Below are 13,271 nucleotides of genomic sequence, written 5' to 3'. Positions count from 1 at the left end.
TTGGCTATGGCGTCCCATCAGTAACGGCAAACAATTCATCTACTCCACCTCCGCTCAATCCTTTGAGCCGGACCGCCCGCCCCGGGACCATGACACTCCCTGCTGATCGTGACACGCTCAAGACTTTCAGTCGGGTTCACGGTGTCCAGACCTCCAAGCAGAAGGCCAGTATCATGAAAGATGGGGGCACTCGTTGGAATGAAGAGATTGGCCCTGAGTCCAACCACCATGATTTCGCCCTGTCGAACCCCGGTCGACAGGCTTCCAGTCACCACCTGGATCAGGCATACACTCCCGATATGGAGATGATTGTTTAGGCGGAACTGGATGGGAATATGAGGGCCTGGCCTGAGCTTTGTGATACCCCCGTTGTTTATGCTCTACATGTCTTGTTGATTTCAGCCCATGACGCTCTCCATGAAGGTAGAACTTGTCATACTAGTGGCCCCCTGGGATGTGCTGCTTGGCAATTTCAATTCCATCTTGGCACATGTCGGAATCCAATCGAACTCCGCTGTGTCCCTGCACTAAATCTGATAGCCATTGGCTGAGATTGAGTCTCTGTGTGGAGTCATCCACTCTAGTATGGTAGAAAAGGATCGTACGAATGGTGTTGTCCAAACACCACATAAAATATGAAATTGAAGCCAGCTAAATTAAAACGAAAGCCCGCCAGGGCATGCCGATTGGGTATTGATGATACATGTGCCCCTCACATCCACTCATTGACATTTGGATCCCCCGACCCCTTGATGACTTGTGTACTGCATTTTGCGTCCTGATCCATTGGGGTCGCATATCTCTTTTCCTGTCGCATATCTCTTTTCCTCTGTTGGGACCACGGTTGCATGGGCCCCTGCGCCACGGGCTGAATGTTCCCGTTCTGCATCCATATTCACCCTCCTTCAACGGTGAACTTATCCTCTCTTCCCTCTCCCTTTTCCCTTCTTCGCACTCCCCTCCTGCCCCCAGTTCCTCTCCGGCAGGGACATTCAATTTGCTTTGGCGGCCGCGGGAGCCGAGGTGCCTGCACTCTCGGAGGATGTGGATTCGGTGGGCGTTCGGGTGGGTTTCCCGGCGGGCGCGGGCGACTGGTCTTCGCGGGCGTTCACATCGAGGAAGTGGTAGAGGACAATCATCATCATCGCACAGGAGCCGAGGAAGATGGCCAGTCGGTAAAGATCGCCGTCGGAAATCATGGTGGACGTGATGAACGTAGTGGATGGAGTGGACGTCGTGAAATTGGAGGAATTGGTGGAATTGATGAGACTGGACTCTGGGGGGATGAGAGCGACGAGGCGGCTTAGAGGGAGAGAGAGAAAGAGATGGCGCTGGCAGGGCAGATGGTCGATCTGGCCGGAACGACGGAGTGGAGCCGCGGGAGCGGAAGCGCGCCAGGCGAGACAAGCGTGGGGAAATGACCACGGTTGAAAGAGTAATAGAGCAAGAGGCAGCGCAACAGGATGCGGAACAGGAAGCCGAATGTGCACGGATCATCATGACGGGGAGAGATGTCCACACCAGGCGCTTGTCGTCCAGAGCCCGTGAGGACCGACTTGACTACTCGACAACGCAACTACACCTCAACACCTCTACACCTCTACACATCTACACATCTATTCGTCGTCCAGCACTGGAAGCACCCGGGTCTCGCACCCTCTCTCTTCCGGAGTTCTCTGTTCTGATGCCTCGTTTTCAAGGAATCCGATCTTGTATCGCGATTTGCGAGCAGGAGATCACCCGGGCAGGAAAGGAAGGCGCGGATGCGATGATGACTTTCACCGATGTTGACCAACGCACCTTCGAAACATACTTCCTCCATTCCGAGCATGGGATCTTGGGATCTTGTAAAAGCTTCGATTATGACACGCACACGCTCCGGCTCCTGATGATTCCATCCATTGAGCACGCGTCCGCTGGAGGGAGATTTGCGGAATTGGTTGCCCGATGGCCTCCACACCATGAACGACAAGTACTTCGAGCGGGCGTCGATGCTGGATTTGAAATCCCGCGAAAGGTGAAGAGCCCAGATCAGTCCTGGTACCCAGTCCAACAAAAGTCGGGCCCCCCGAGTCTTGTTCTGGAGTGTGCCAAGACGGAAACACGCCATCAATTGATGATGGATGTGTGTTTTTGGCTGGCTCAAGCCCGACAAGGAGATCTGCAAGTCGAGGTGGTGATCACGATTTTCATCAGACCGTCGAGAATTCTGATTGAGAAATGGAAATCCGATCCACGGAATGGGTATCGCAGCGCCGGGGAAATGACGGTCACGAGCGACCCAACGCCCACAATGGAGTCCCTGCAAGTCACTGGGGCGCTGTTCACCATCACCTTCGAAGAGCTTACCAGGCAGTCAAAACAGACTGATGTCGACTGCTCTGACTTGACGATAACTGCAGAGAAAGCACGTTCGCTGGCTCTCAGTGTCTGGAATTTAAATCCGTCCCAAAGCCATTGACTCACTGATTGACCTGGTGGAGGGTGTCAAGTTGTCAACATGCCTGGCACTCCCCAAACGGACCGGACCTCCCGCGGCCGACAAACCGACTGGCTCTCCCCGCCCGGCACCTTTTTTTTCCCTCGTCCCCGTCCCGTGTTCCCGCAGTCCTGCCACTGTCCTCCTGCACCTCTTCCACCAATCTTCGCCCCCTTTTTTTTTTTTTTTTTTTCCAAGCTTCGTCTCAATTTCATAGCGAACCCATTTGCAGCATTCTCGACCTAGAAGATTATTGCACCTCCCTCTCCGCCACCTACACCAGCTCCATGCGCCTGTCTCCGCCATGACTGAACCGCAGGCCCCGCTCATCTCCCCCGGGTCCGCCAAACCCGCCGGCCCTTCCCTCCTCGCATGTCTCTTATGCCGCCACAAGCATCTCAAGTGCGATGGTCAGACCCCGGTCTGTCGTCGTTGCGCAGCCTCGGGTGCCGAGTGTCAGTACATCAAGTCGCGCCGCGGCTACAAGGGCCCGCAGAAGAAGCGCCGCGCCGAGCCCGATACTCCAGACCAATTACTCCCCATGGAGCCGGTGGCGGGGATGCTCGACATCCCCGTCAACTGGAATCATCTCCAAGCCGGCTTTCACTATGCACCCACGGCGGCCGCTATGACAATTACCTCCTCCGGGTCTCCCACCCCGGGCACGAATATGAATGACCCGTCGCTGGCCATGGCGCCATCGCCCGCCCGCGCCGCGACGGGCCCCATGACCCCAGATTCCTCCTCCTCAGTCGGAGGCGACGGTTACCTCCTCGATATCTATTACACCTACTTCCACGCCGCCCATCCCATCCTGCCCCCGCTGCGACTACTCTCCCCCGCCCACCTCCCGCCGTACCTCGAGCAGGTGATGAAATTCATTGCGTCTCACTTCACCCCAGCAGCGTCGAGCGAAACCTACCGTCCCGCCGTCGTCGCCGCGGTCCGCGACCAACCTCCGGCGGTGGAGAAGGTCCAGGCGCTTCTCCTGCTCGCCATAGTTCTGCATTCGCGCAATGAGCGGGCGGAAGCAGGCGAATGTCTGGCCGCGGCGGTTGATCTAGCCTTTGAGCTGGGATTGAACCAGGCGACGTACCCCGAGACCGCCAGCAACGGTGATCCGATCCGGGCAGAATGCCTACGCCGCACGTGGTGGGAGTTGTTTATCATCGAGGGCATGTTGACGGCCCTAGGGGTACAATCAATATATCGCACGAATCTGGTGACGCCCGAGGTCCCGCTTCCCTGCGAGGAACGAATCTATCAGGACGGTCTCACCCCACCACCACCGCCGACGATTGCCCAATTCGACGAACGCGTCTTTGCCGATGAGGAACGGGACTTCTCGTCTTATTCGTATCGCATTGAAGCGGTACGCATTCTCGGCCGAGTCGTGGCCACGCAGGAAATGACAGAGGGCCAGCAGGACCATGTTGAAGCGATCGATGCTCGAATTGCCAGCTGGTTTCATCATCTCCCAGAATCCAAAGCGGAGCTTATGCGACCCGATGGATCAGTGAACGAAATCATGTTCCAGGCTACAATGATCGTCAACGGCGCCTCAATCTATCTCAACTTCCCTCGGTCCGATTTGCTATCATCCCCGGCCGTCGCCTCAGAGGTTATTTGTGGCCACCACGGCCCAATCAGTGTCCCCGCATTTTCGCACCATGCCCATGCCATGAAGGCCGTCAAGGCGGCCAGTGAGTTGTCTTCTTTGGCCGCCATTCGATTACCCGTTGAGCGACACACACCTTTCTTTATTTGTGCCCTGACACTCAGCTCAATTGTCCAATTGGCGGCTTGTTCTGTCAAGGCAGGTCAAATGCCCGACCCGAGCCGCGACCGGATCGTCTTGACGATTGGTGTTTTCAAGTCCTTGGCTCGAACCTGGGCTATTTCACAATCCATCATGCGTCAGATCAAGGCAGTGGCACGCGACGTGCTGGAAATGGGTGTACGACCGAGCATGGACTCCATTGATCTCACCTCAATGCTGGATATTAATGGTCGATTCTGGATCCAGGATGGGCCCAGTTGAGGGAACAGCCAGGTCTTGTGTTTCTCAAGGTTCTAGATCCATGACATGCTCTGGAATTCGTATTCCACTAAGATCCGGCAATATTCCTCAGAATTCGTCAGATCCAACGCTGACATTGGGGTTGGAGGGAGTGGTCTCTCTGCGACTCCCAGGTCCGCGTCCGGTGGTAAGCAGCTTCTGGCCCATTCTGCTTACCAGTTCCTCTTCCCTCCGATGCAGGGCCTGCCTCGTACCGCGATGCAACTTCCCCACCGGCCTGCGTAACATCGAGGACCGTGTGCGTGACCTCTGCATTTAGAATTCCCTTGTTGTGACCTGCTGCCGTCCTATGTTCAGGCCCCGGGCATGGACATTCTCCGCCATTATGGGTTCATGAAAAGCTAGGCCTTGAAGGAGAGTGAAGTGGATGTCAAGCTGGATTTATACCTGCATATGCCCCCTTGGATACTTTTGATCTCTCCTCCGTTGCAGCAATTTGCCAAAACGCAAGTGAAATCGATTCCTGAGACCGGATTCCTCGGATCGAGAATTGATCCAACAGAGGGGCTACAGTTACTGAAACAACAGTTCTTGATATTCTGCTCAATTAAAATAACCTTCAAGCTTTCGCGGGAGGTGGGATCGATCCCTTCCACGCATTTAGGTGATGTAGCGGCAGGGACCATCGGGAATGCGTTACTATTCATACCTACCTACATGAAACGCCATGACATTTGAAGTGAAGCAATTGGGATAGATTACCAAGTCTATCTGATATTCTGTCTTTCCCTTTTCGCTTTAGTATAGCGTGGAATTACAAAATTCTTTGCTCTCGTTTTGATCACAGACCCGTTCATGATAGTCGGCTATACGAGTCACCAGGCCAGCTAAAATACCTCCTTTTCTATGTTTACTCCTATTTCTATTCCTGTACTTTCTCCTTTCACTCTTCCCACTCCTCACCATGTCGGGTTTTACCGACGCGTTAATATCAAGGGGTTGATGTAGTTGGTTCGCTGAGACTAACCATGGTGACTCTTTGTACCTGCGGCAGATGCTATCCCTTACAAGAGAACATTCAGATAAGCAGTCGAAATGCCATCAGCCTTGTTCCAAGAAAGCGGATCAGGCATGAATCAACGGGGCCGATCAGAGTTGGTCTCGGTCCCTATTCCTGGTTCCACTTCGGTCATCTCGCCGAACTTTCAAAGGCCGCTACTTATAATTTTCAAACCTGCCTAGCAATCGAAAGAAATGCCTTTCTCGTTTGAGCACCTCCTGCATCAATTCATCTGCAAGACGGCATCCAGGTTTCATACCACGAAACATACCAATACCCAGACATCCACGTATGCGCATGCCAGGCCACGCATCGCTTTCCAGGACGCTCGGAGGGATCCGCAGATGATCAGTGGACCTCGTTGATACACATTGTCACTCGCCGATCGCCAGGTCATCGGCAAAAAAGTTAGGATCCATTTATATGCTCTCGAGTTCCCAAATGGCAAAGGGAGTATTCTTTTTCACCCACAATGGAATTGGTCTCAAAAGAATCCCCAGACGGGGCCAAGCAATTAGACCAAACAACTGTCAACTTAGTTGCGATCCCATATGGGATTTCCACACCGAACGAATCCAACTTCACCCCAAGAGAGAGCGAATCGGGTTTTGAGATAGTTACTTGGAACGGAGCGAACGACTCCGAGAATCCGCAGAACTGGCCCAGACGTACGAAACTCCTTCGGTCGTCCGCGCCGCTAGCCGTCGTCTTCGCGATTGCATTTGCATCCAGCATCTTCGGGGCGGCGGCCGACGTGACCGCAGCCGAGTATGGAGTGTCTCAGGAAGTCATGTCACTCGGCGTGGCCCTCTTCATTGGTGGTTTCGCCACAGGCCCGCTTGTCTTTGCGCCCACGGCCGAAGTCGTGGGCAGCGCTCCCGTCCTCAGCGTCGCCCTGGCTGGCTGTGCCATCTTCCAGATTCCCTTAGCGCTGGCACCGAATGTCGCGACAATCTTGGTGTCCCGCTTCCTGGCTGGGATGTTGGGTAGCGGAGGATTAGCTGTCGGCTCAGGCATCCTGGCCGATATCTTCGGCCCGATCACTCGCGGAGTTGCCATCGGCTTGTCTGCGTCGATCATGAATCTCGGCTCCGTCATCGCCCCGATTGCCGGGGCCTATATTGTGAACCGATACGGTTGGCGATGGACGGCGTGGGTGACTCTCATAATCTGCGCTGCTGCTGGAGTGCAATGCCTGTTTTTGTTGCATGAGTCCTCCCACAATCGCATTCTCATGCGGCGTGCAGCCCGGCTCCGTCGTGAAACTGGTAACCCCAATCTGCGTGCACAAGCTGAATTGGCCTCGCTGGATCCCGGCGTGCTACTGCAAAAGTATTGCACAAAACCTGTGCGCATGTTCTTCCAGGAGCCCATTTTGATCGTCATGACTGTATACCTCACCTTGGTATACGGCACACTCTATCTGTCCTACCAACTGTTCCCGAAAGCGTTTCAAGCTCGTGGCTGGAGCAGGCCCGCGGCCACATTACCATTCATCTCGGTCGGGCTGGGTCTCTTGACAGCTTTTGGGCTCTCCTCCCTGTTCACCATGACCTGGTACAAGAGTCGATGGGTGGCTACAGAGAAGGCCAAGACGCCGAATGTACTGCCATCTGCGCGAATTGCTCCTGAGCATCGACTGCCGCCAATGATCCTCGGTGCCGTCATCCTTCCACCGGCACTGCTCTGGTTCGGTTGGTCTGGAAATGCGCACTGGATGGTGCAAGTGATCTCCTGCTTTTTCGTCGGACTGGCGCTACAGATCATCTTCATAAGCGGTGTCGTGTATATTGTAGATGTATACCTGGCCAACACGGTATCGGCAATCTCGATTCATGTTCTGATGCGGTCGCTTGTGAGTGCCACCTTCCCCCTTTTTGAAGGACCGATGTACGATACCCTGAAAATAAATTGGTCGGCAACGCTGTTAGCCGGTCTTTCGGCAGTAATCATGGTTTCCCCTATTGTGTTCATGGTATACGGAGCTCGGATCCGGAGCTGGAGCCGATTCTCTGTCGGGGGCATATAAATAATTCTGGATACCAGAAATACTATGGAGTAAAGAGCATGCATGCCTTCGCGTAAGTTTATTCATTTCGTGACGTTGCAGTCAGTCACTGCGTTTGCCTATTCCAAACACTTGCAACTACGAGCATGGAAATTATCCGGTATAATGGGGAGCACCCAGATAGATAGAAATGTTATTTGGACTGAGATCCAAGAGCAAGAAGCCAGGGTAAAGTCAGGGGTATGTATGTTTAATGCATGACTGATGTGTAAAAGGGAATGACTCCGCGCCAAGTGGAAATGAAAAGATTCAAAACAAGCGCCAGTGAATGAGAAGAGTGATAAAAAAAATAGGTATCATTGGAAACGAAATAGCCAAACTCCATGCCCAATGCTCGTAGTCGTATCGGCATCGTCGCGAGGTTCTAAATGGAAAAGAAAATAAGAAAGGAACGACGCCGGTTTACCATTGATATCCTTTTATTGCGAAAGAGATCCAAGGAAACTGGAGAGGGTCGATTTGAGCAGCACCTGCCCAAATCATGGGTTTAATTCTTGCAGAGCGGCTGCTCGGCGGACGATCACATCTTCTCGACGGACCATGTTGCGCAGTGCTTCACTGGCTTGAATGAGACCATCAATGCTAATGGCATGGTTGGTCATTTGATGGTTGATGTACGTGTACAAAGCAGCCGGGGTCGAGCAGGTCGTGAGAAGTTGCGGTTCGTTGAGTTTAAGAAGAGCGAGGGCAACCTGGAAGAGGAATGTACTTCCGCCTCCACTGCCAGACGAAACTTCTTCGGAGACAGACACAGGCCTGTCGATGTGATCCTTGACGCTGGACGCCGAGGAGGTCGCTGCTTGCGCAGAGCCATTGGTCGCGGTGCTAGACACGTTAAGACAGAGGACTACATCCCACACGCGATATAATGCTTCCGCAGAGAGGCAGTCGGTGAAGACAGACAGGAACCACTGGAAGGTGAGTGCTTCTAATTCAATACCCAGGTCATCCAGATGTGCCGACAGTTTTGGTAGAAGTTCCGAAATGTACTGTCGCAATACGATCTGATCAGCACGAGAAGCGTGGAGTCCATGATCATAGTAATGCTGCGGCAAAATGATTTCAATCATAGAGGTCAGTATCCAGAATGCATCTTCGGCTGTGGGCATAATAAGCAATAGCGACGCTGCAATAAGGTTCATGCCCTGGCAATATCCAACTTCAGCATTGCGACGAGAATATGCAAGTAGCACTTCCCTAAGTTTGTTAACACCGGGCCCTTTGCGGAAGAACACATTATCGGTGAGTGTACGACGAATGTCCATGTCGATCTGCACCACAACTGACGAGTCTGGCTCGGTACCACCAATGCCGTGCACGAGGTCTTTGTAGTAGCCAGGAATCCGCATTGCAGAGGCACCGCTGCACTCCGACCAGACCTTGGCACGGAGAGCAACAGGAATGCCACCAAGAACAAGAGACCGAAATTCCCGCCATTTGGCACGGCCAACCTTGCCTTTATTTCCCAGGCCGGCAATGCCAATGACCTCGCCGTCGGCAAGGGAGGCTTCGGGGGTATCAACGGCGGGAACTGATCGATCTGAAGATGCCGCCGCCGCGGCGGCTTCGCCCTCCTTGCGGCGCTCTGCACGGACTTTGCGAAGGAACTCATTCCACCTCACGGTCCGGTCACGCTGTAGGGTATCGTGAAGTTCCGTGAGCTGCTCCAGTAGAAGCTTGACCGGCTCGGTTTCAGAAGGGTTGCTCTTGGTGGATGCGGTAGGAGGATGTTCCTCTGTGTTGTTTCCAGCAAACTCGGGGCGATCGGCCGTTACAGTAGAGGTGGATGCGAATGGTTGTGCGCTTGAGCCCACCGAAAGTGTACCTCCTTTATCAACAGAGACAGATGAACTATGTGGGCGGCTCTCACCTGCCGTCATGAGTGAAATGATAGGAGCTGCTGAAGGGGTATGAGACAGAAGCTCTGTCGGGCGAGATGGTATCTTAAGATAGTCCTGCCAACGGCGCAATCCAACGACTTCACTTTCAGGGTCATCGGGAGATACGGTAGGAGAGCCTGCGGTTGCGACATCTGTTTCTTGAGGCTTTGGGCTGATCTGATGGTCATCCTCAACATCTGATGAGTCACTGCGAAGGTTCCCCAAAGTCTCGGCAATGCTCAACTTTGATCTATGGCCCTTTGATGCAGTGGCTTCTCTCTGACGTTTCTTCCGGCGCTGGTCATAGATGAAACCAAATCTATCAGTGAGAAATTCGCCCGACTGAGTATTATTGTAAGTTGGCGCAAGCGTGGGTGGTCGAGATTCGACAGGCAAGATCGCATCCATTTCAACGGGGCCAAGATTAGTTGAGCTCCGATCGGTAACTTCAGCGCCTGTACCCTGTGAAACACTTCCTGCCGGGAGCCTTCGAGTAGCTGGCGGGTTAATTTTGACTGTACCACCGCCACTAAAGTTGCGCCCTGCCGTAGCGGGAACATTTGAATTGCTGTTGATTCTTTTCAACGCAGCCACAGCGGACATTCCTCCTTTGGAACTGGCAGTCCCAGACAATGTCGATGCAGCTGACTTGTCTTGATTGTCGGATGGTGTTCTGTTGCGATTGGTCTCGGAATCACTAGCGTCTTTTGACTGTGAATTACCGGCAAATAATTTGATTGTCCAGGAGCCCATTGAGCGCGAAGATTTCCGGGAATGAATGCTTGAATCATCACCATTTGCAGAGCCACTGGCGATGCGCCGGTTCAATATCTCAGTTGCTGAGGCTCCTGGTGGCTGGAACAGCTGATCATCAAGAGCTTTCCGTCGGACCGAAGGGTTGCTCGGCACTCGAGCACGGTCTCCGCCGTCTTCCTCTTCAATTTCTCGCATATCGCTCATAATACTGCTCGCACGACTTGTCTTCCGGCTGGCATTGGTAGAGCCAAAGAAGTAGTCCTGCCATCCTCGCATCGAGCCCTGTCTTTTGCGGTTGTTACTCGATTCAGTACTTGATCCGGCAGCAATTCGATTCTCACTCTCCGGCCGCTGTCCAGCACGAATGGTAGCTTGGAGATCAGATGAAGTCTCACGAAGCTCCTCATCAAGCGGAGACCCCACGGCATCTGTCATAGCCTGGGACATGAGGCCATTGAGCCCAGCATGATCACTATTGGTGCTGCTTTCTCCGTCAGAATTGCGGTCTTCGGGAGAATTCTCTAGTTGGTACAGACGCCGCTCAATATCTTGATTTGACACCGACACCTCTCGAAGCATCCTCTTCAACTCTCGCTCTCTCGCATCGGCACGTTGCCGTAACGTGGAAATCTCAGCATCTCGCTGAGCAAGATCGCGCGCAAACTGTCTCACAATCTTCACTGGCCCTGTATTTGCGATTACTCGCTCAATATGAGCGTCGTCTGCCAGATGCAGGGCCCCAGGAACATCATGTGTCGAGACCGAATCGGCGAAAAGAGCTGCCCGACCCGAGGCATGAGACACGCCGGTTGTCAGTCGGGCAAGGGTGGCCCTGCGCCCACGGCTGACTTCACTTCTCTCATAACCAGTCTCCTCTTCACCATCACCACCTGTCATCAATATATTGGTCAAGCCTCTGTTTAGGGCAGTGGAGCGGTCGGGTGGCGAAAGCGAAGGGAAGGAGGTCAGGTCCGTAGTGACATGAGACGAGCCCGAATGGCGCTTTTGAGTTTTGGCACGAAGTGTCCTAGCCTTCTGACTCCTGTTGGATGCGGAGGATGCCTGGGATGAGGACCGCCGTTGGGGTGAAATATCGGGCTCCGACATGACTCAACGACTTGTGAATGGCATAGGAGTCGGGATAGGTGATTGCGGACTTCATGAATGCTTTGGTGAGTCAATATGGGTGGGAGAAATGCCAGAGAAAGTCAGATCGAGAGAATCCCTGCTGGGACCCTGTTGTCTCGGTTTGCTTCGCTGTGCCTTTTTTTGGACTATCGCGTTTGCTTGGCGATCCTGGGCGATCTTGAGTGGACCTGCGGAATGAAGGGAGATTGGGCCCTGGTTTTGCTTCAGGCACAGTTAATGAGATGCTGCACTACCACCAGAGCCAAAAGACACAGCTTCAGAGTCGTGCTAATACACGCTCAAAGACCAGCTGAGGCTCTTTGGCGCCCAAAACAAGCAGCGGCACATGACGTGACCTATCTCACGTGATATGTGAGGTCTCTATGGTCACGTGAGTAGGGCGGTAAGGATTGAAGTAAGGAGTAACGTGACCCATCTGGGCCTCGGCTCTCCGCATAACCGAGTGGGGAAGGCGCGATTTGGCCAGTTCCTTCCTATTTATTTGCCGGGGTCCTCGTCGACAAATTGCGTAGGAAATCCACTGCAGTGTGAAATTCCAGCGTGGTGTGTTAAGTATTATATTAAACCTTCAATTGCTTATTTGTGCTACGTCTGCACCGCACCCACATAATGTCATCTGCCGCTGCACGACAACGCCTCCAGGCCCTCAGCAAGCAGCTAGTTGAGGGCATTCCTGACGAGGGCACGTTTGAAGATATCCCCAAGATTCGCCATATTGCTGGAGATTCTGCTGGCCCGTAAGTTGAACTTCAACCATTTGCCATTGTGACAATCTAGAATAAAGACCCAATGCCGAGGTTAGACACTAATAGATCGATAGCCGGGCAAAGGACAAGGTTGTCATTGTGACTGGTAATGATCCCGGACATTATTTATGGTGATGATACTTATGATGCTATAGGAGCCAATTCTCCTAATGGAATCGGACGTGCCAGTGCACACCAATTCGCAAACAACGGTGCCAAGGCAGTGTACATCTGCGACTACAATGATAGTCACCTTGCCACTCACAAACGTGAGATAGAGTCTCTATACCCAGGGGTAGATGTCCACGTGCGCCAATTTGATGCAGGCGATGAGAAGTCGGTGGTAGCGGTCATCGACGATGTCATGGCAAAGTATGGCCGACTGGACATTTTCTTTGCCAATGCTGGCATTGTTGGACAGCCGAAAATCTTCACTGAAATCGATGGCGATGGCTTCATGAACACAATGAAGACAAATGCTTTAGGGTGAGTTTTGGTCCCTTCCAGCTGAGAATTGATGCTCAATAGTTCCTGTTTGTAGTGTTTTCCTGGCCGCCAAGCACGCTGCCCCGGCTATGAAAGTAACCTCGGAAGCAAAGCCGTACTCAAGCGGTTCAATCATCTGTACCGCCTCGGTAGCTGGCCTTCGGTCCAATGCAGGCTCAACTGACTACTCTGCCTCCAAGGCTGCCGTGGTTTCTATTGCCCAGACCTGCTCGTACCAGCTGGCTGGTACTGGTATCCGTATCAATGCCATTTGCCCTGGCCTGATCGAGACCGGCATGACACAAGCCGTCTTTGATCATGCTCGGAAACGTGGCACTCAGCGCAAGATTGGTCAGCTGAACCCCCTGCAACGTGGCGCTGTTGCTGATGAGGTTGCACGTGTGGCATTGTTCCTGGGCAGCGATGAGAGCAGCTACGTCAACGGTCAGGCATGGGCTGTCTGTGGGGGTTTGAGTGCGGGGCACCCGGTGGTTCCTGGCAAGTTGGCATAGTCCTATTGCCTTCCTGCATTGTAGTGTACATAGTTCAAATCTGCACTTTCGGGTGCACGGATCAATCAAGTCCATACTCACAATATCTTTGACGAAGCAGTTATCCCTACAATTA

At 53.2% G+C, this 13,271-nt stretch overlaps 7 protein-coding genes across 7 annotated transcripts; 5 read left to right on the top strand and 2 right to left on the bottom strand.

The window, feature by feature from the left end:
• Window positions 1-89: 89 nt before the first annotated feature.
• On the top strand, window positions 90-317 carry N7462_005229 (uncharacterized protein; the record flags this gene model as incomplete). The annotated part of the gene is made up of 1 exon (XM_057076954.1): window positions 90-317. One exon carries the CDS (start codon window positions 90-92, stop codon window positions 315-317), a length of 228 nt encoding a protein of 75 aa, XP_056936459.1.
• Window positions 318-992: 675 nt separating this feature from the next.
• Window positions 993-1,199, bottom strand: N7462_005228 (dolichyl-diphosphooligosaccharide--protein glycosyltransferase subunit 4; the record flags this gene model as incomplete). Its single annotated transcript, XM_057076953.1, has 1 exon — window positions 993-1,199. One exon carries the CDS (start codon window positions 1,197-1,199, stop codon window positions 993-995), a length of 207 nt encoding a protein of 68 aa, XP_056936458.1.
• Window positions 1,200-1,498: 299 nt separating this feature from the next.
• Window positions 1,499-2,461, top strand: N7462_005227 (uncharacterized protein; the record flags this gene model as incomplete). The annotated part of the gene is made up of 1 exon (XM_057076952.1): window positions 1,499-2,461. One exon carries the CDS (start codon window positions 1,499-1,501, stop codon window positions 2,459-2,461), a length of 963 nt encoding a protein of 320 aa, XP_056936457.1.
• A 322-nt stretch (window positions 2,462-2,783) lies between these two features.
• Window positions 2,784-4,520, top strand: N7462_005226 (Zn(II)2Cys6 transcription factor; the record flags this gene model as incomplete). The annotated part of the gene is made up of 1 exon (XM_057076951.1): window positions 2,784-4,520. One exon carries the CDS (start codon window positions 2,784-2,786, stop codon window positions 4,518-4,520), a length of 1,737 nt encoding a protein of 578 aa, XP_056936456.1.
• Window positions 4,521-6,031: 1,511 nt separating this feature from the next.
• N7462_005225 (uncharacterized protein) lies at window positions 6,032-7,588 on the top strand (the record flags this gene model as incomplete). Its single annotated transcript, XM_057076950.1, has 1 exon — window positions 6,032-7,588. The coding sequence occupies one exon, from the start codon at window positions 6,032-6,034 to the stop codon at window positions 7,586-7,588; it is 1,557 nt and encodes a 518-aa protein (XP_056936455.1).
• A 518-nt stretch (window positions 7,589-8,106) lies between these two features.
• On the bottom strand, window positions 8,107-11,370 carry N7462_005224 (TBC domain-containing protein; the record flags this gene model as incomplete). The annotated part of the gene is made up of 1 exon (XM_057076949.1): window positions 8,107-11,370. The coding sequence occupies one exon, from the start codon at window positions 11,368-11,370 to the stop codon at window positions 8,107-8,109; it is 3,264 nt and encodes a 1,087-aa protein (XP_056936454.1).
• Window positions 11,371-12,021: 651 nt separating this feature from the next.
• N7462_005223 (SDR family NAD(P)-dependent oxidoreductase) lies at window positions 12,022-13,156 on the top strand (the record flags this gene model as incomplete). Its single annotated transcript, XM_057076948.1, has 4 exons — window positions 12,022-12,149; window positions 12,233-12,264; window positions 12,314-12,644; window positions 12,700-13,156. The coding sequence occupies 4 exons, from the start codon at window positions 12,022-12,024 to the stop codon at window positions 13,154-13,156; spliced, it is 948 nt and encodes a 315-aa protein (XP_056936453.1).
• Between the last annotated feature and the right edge of the window lie 115 nt (window positions 13,157-13,271).

Source organism: Penicillium macrosclerotiorum (genome assembly GCF_028827735.1).
Source record: "Penicillium macrosclerotiorum strain IBT 26536 chromosome Unknown utg000003l_segment0_segment0, whole genome shotgun sequence".
Classification (NCBI taxonomy): Eukaryota; Fungi; Ascomycota; class Eurotiomycetes; order Eurotiales; family Aspergillaceae; genus Penicillium; species Penicillium macrosclerotiorum.
This window is presented reverse-complemented; position numbering and strand designations above follow the sequence as displayed.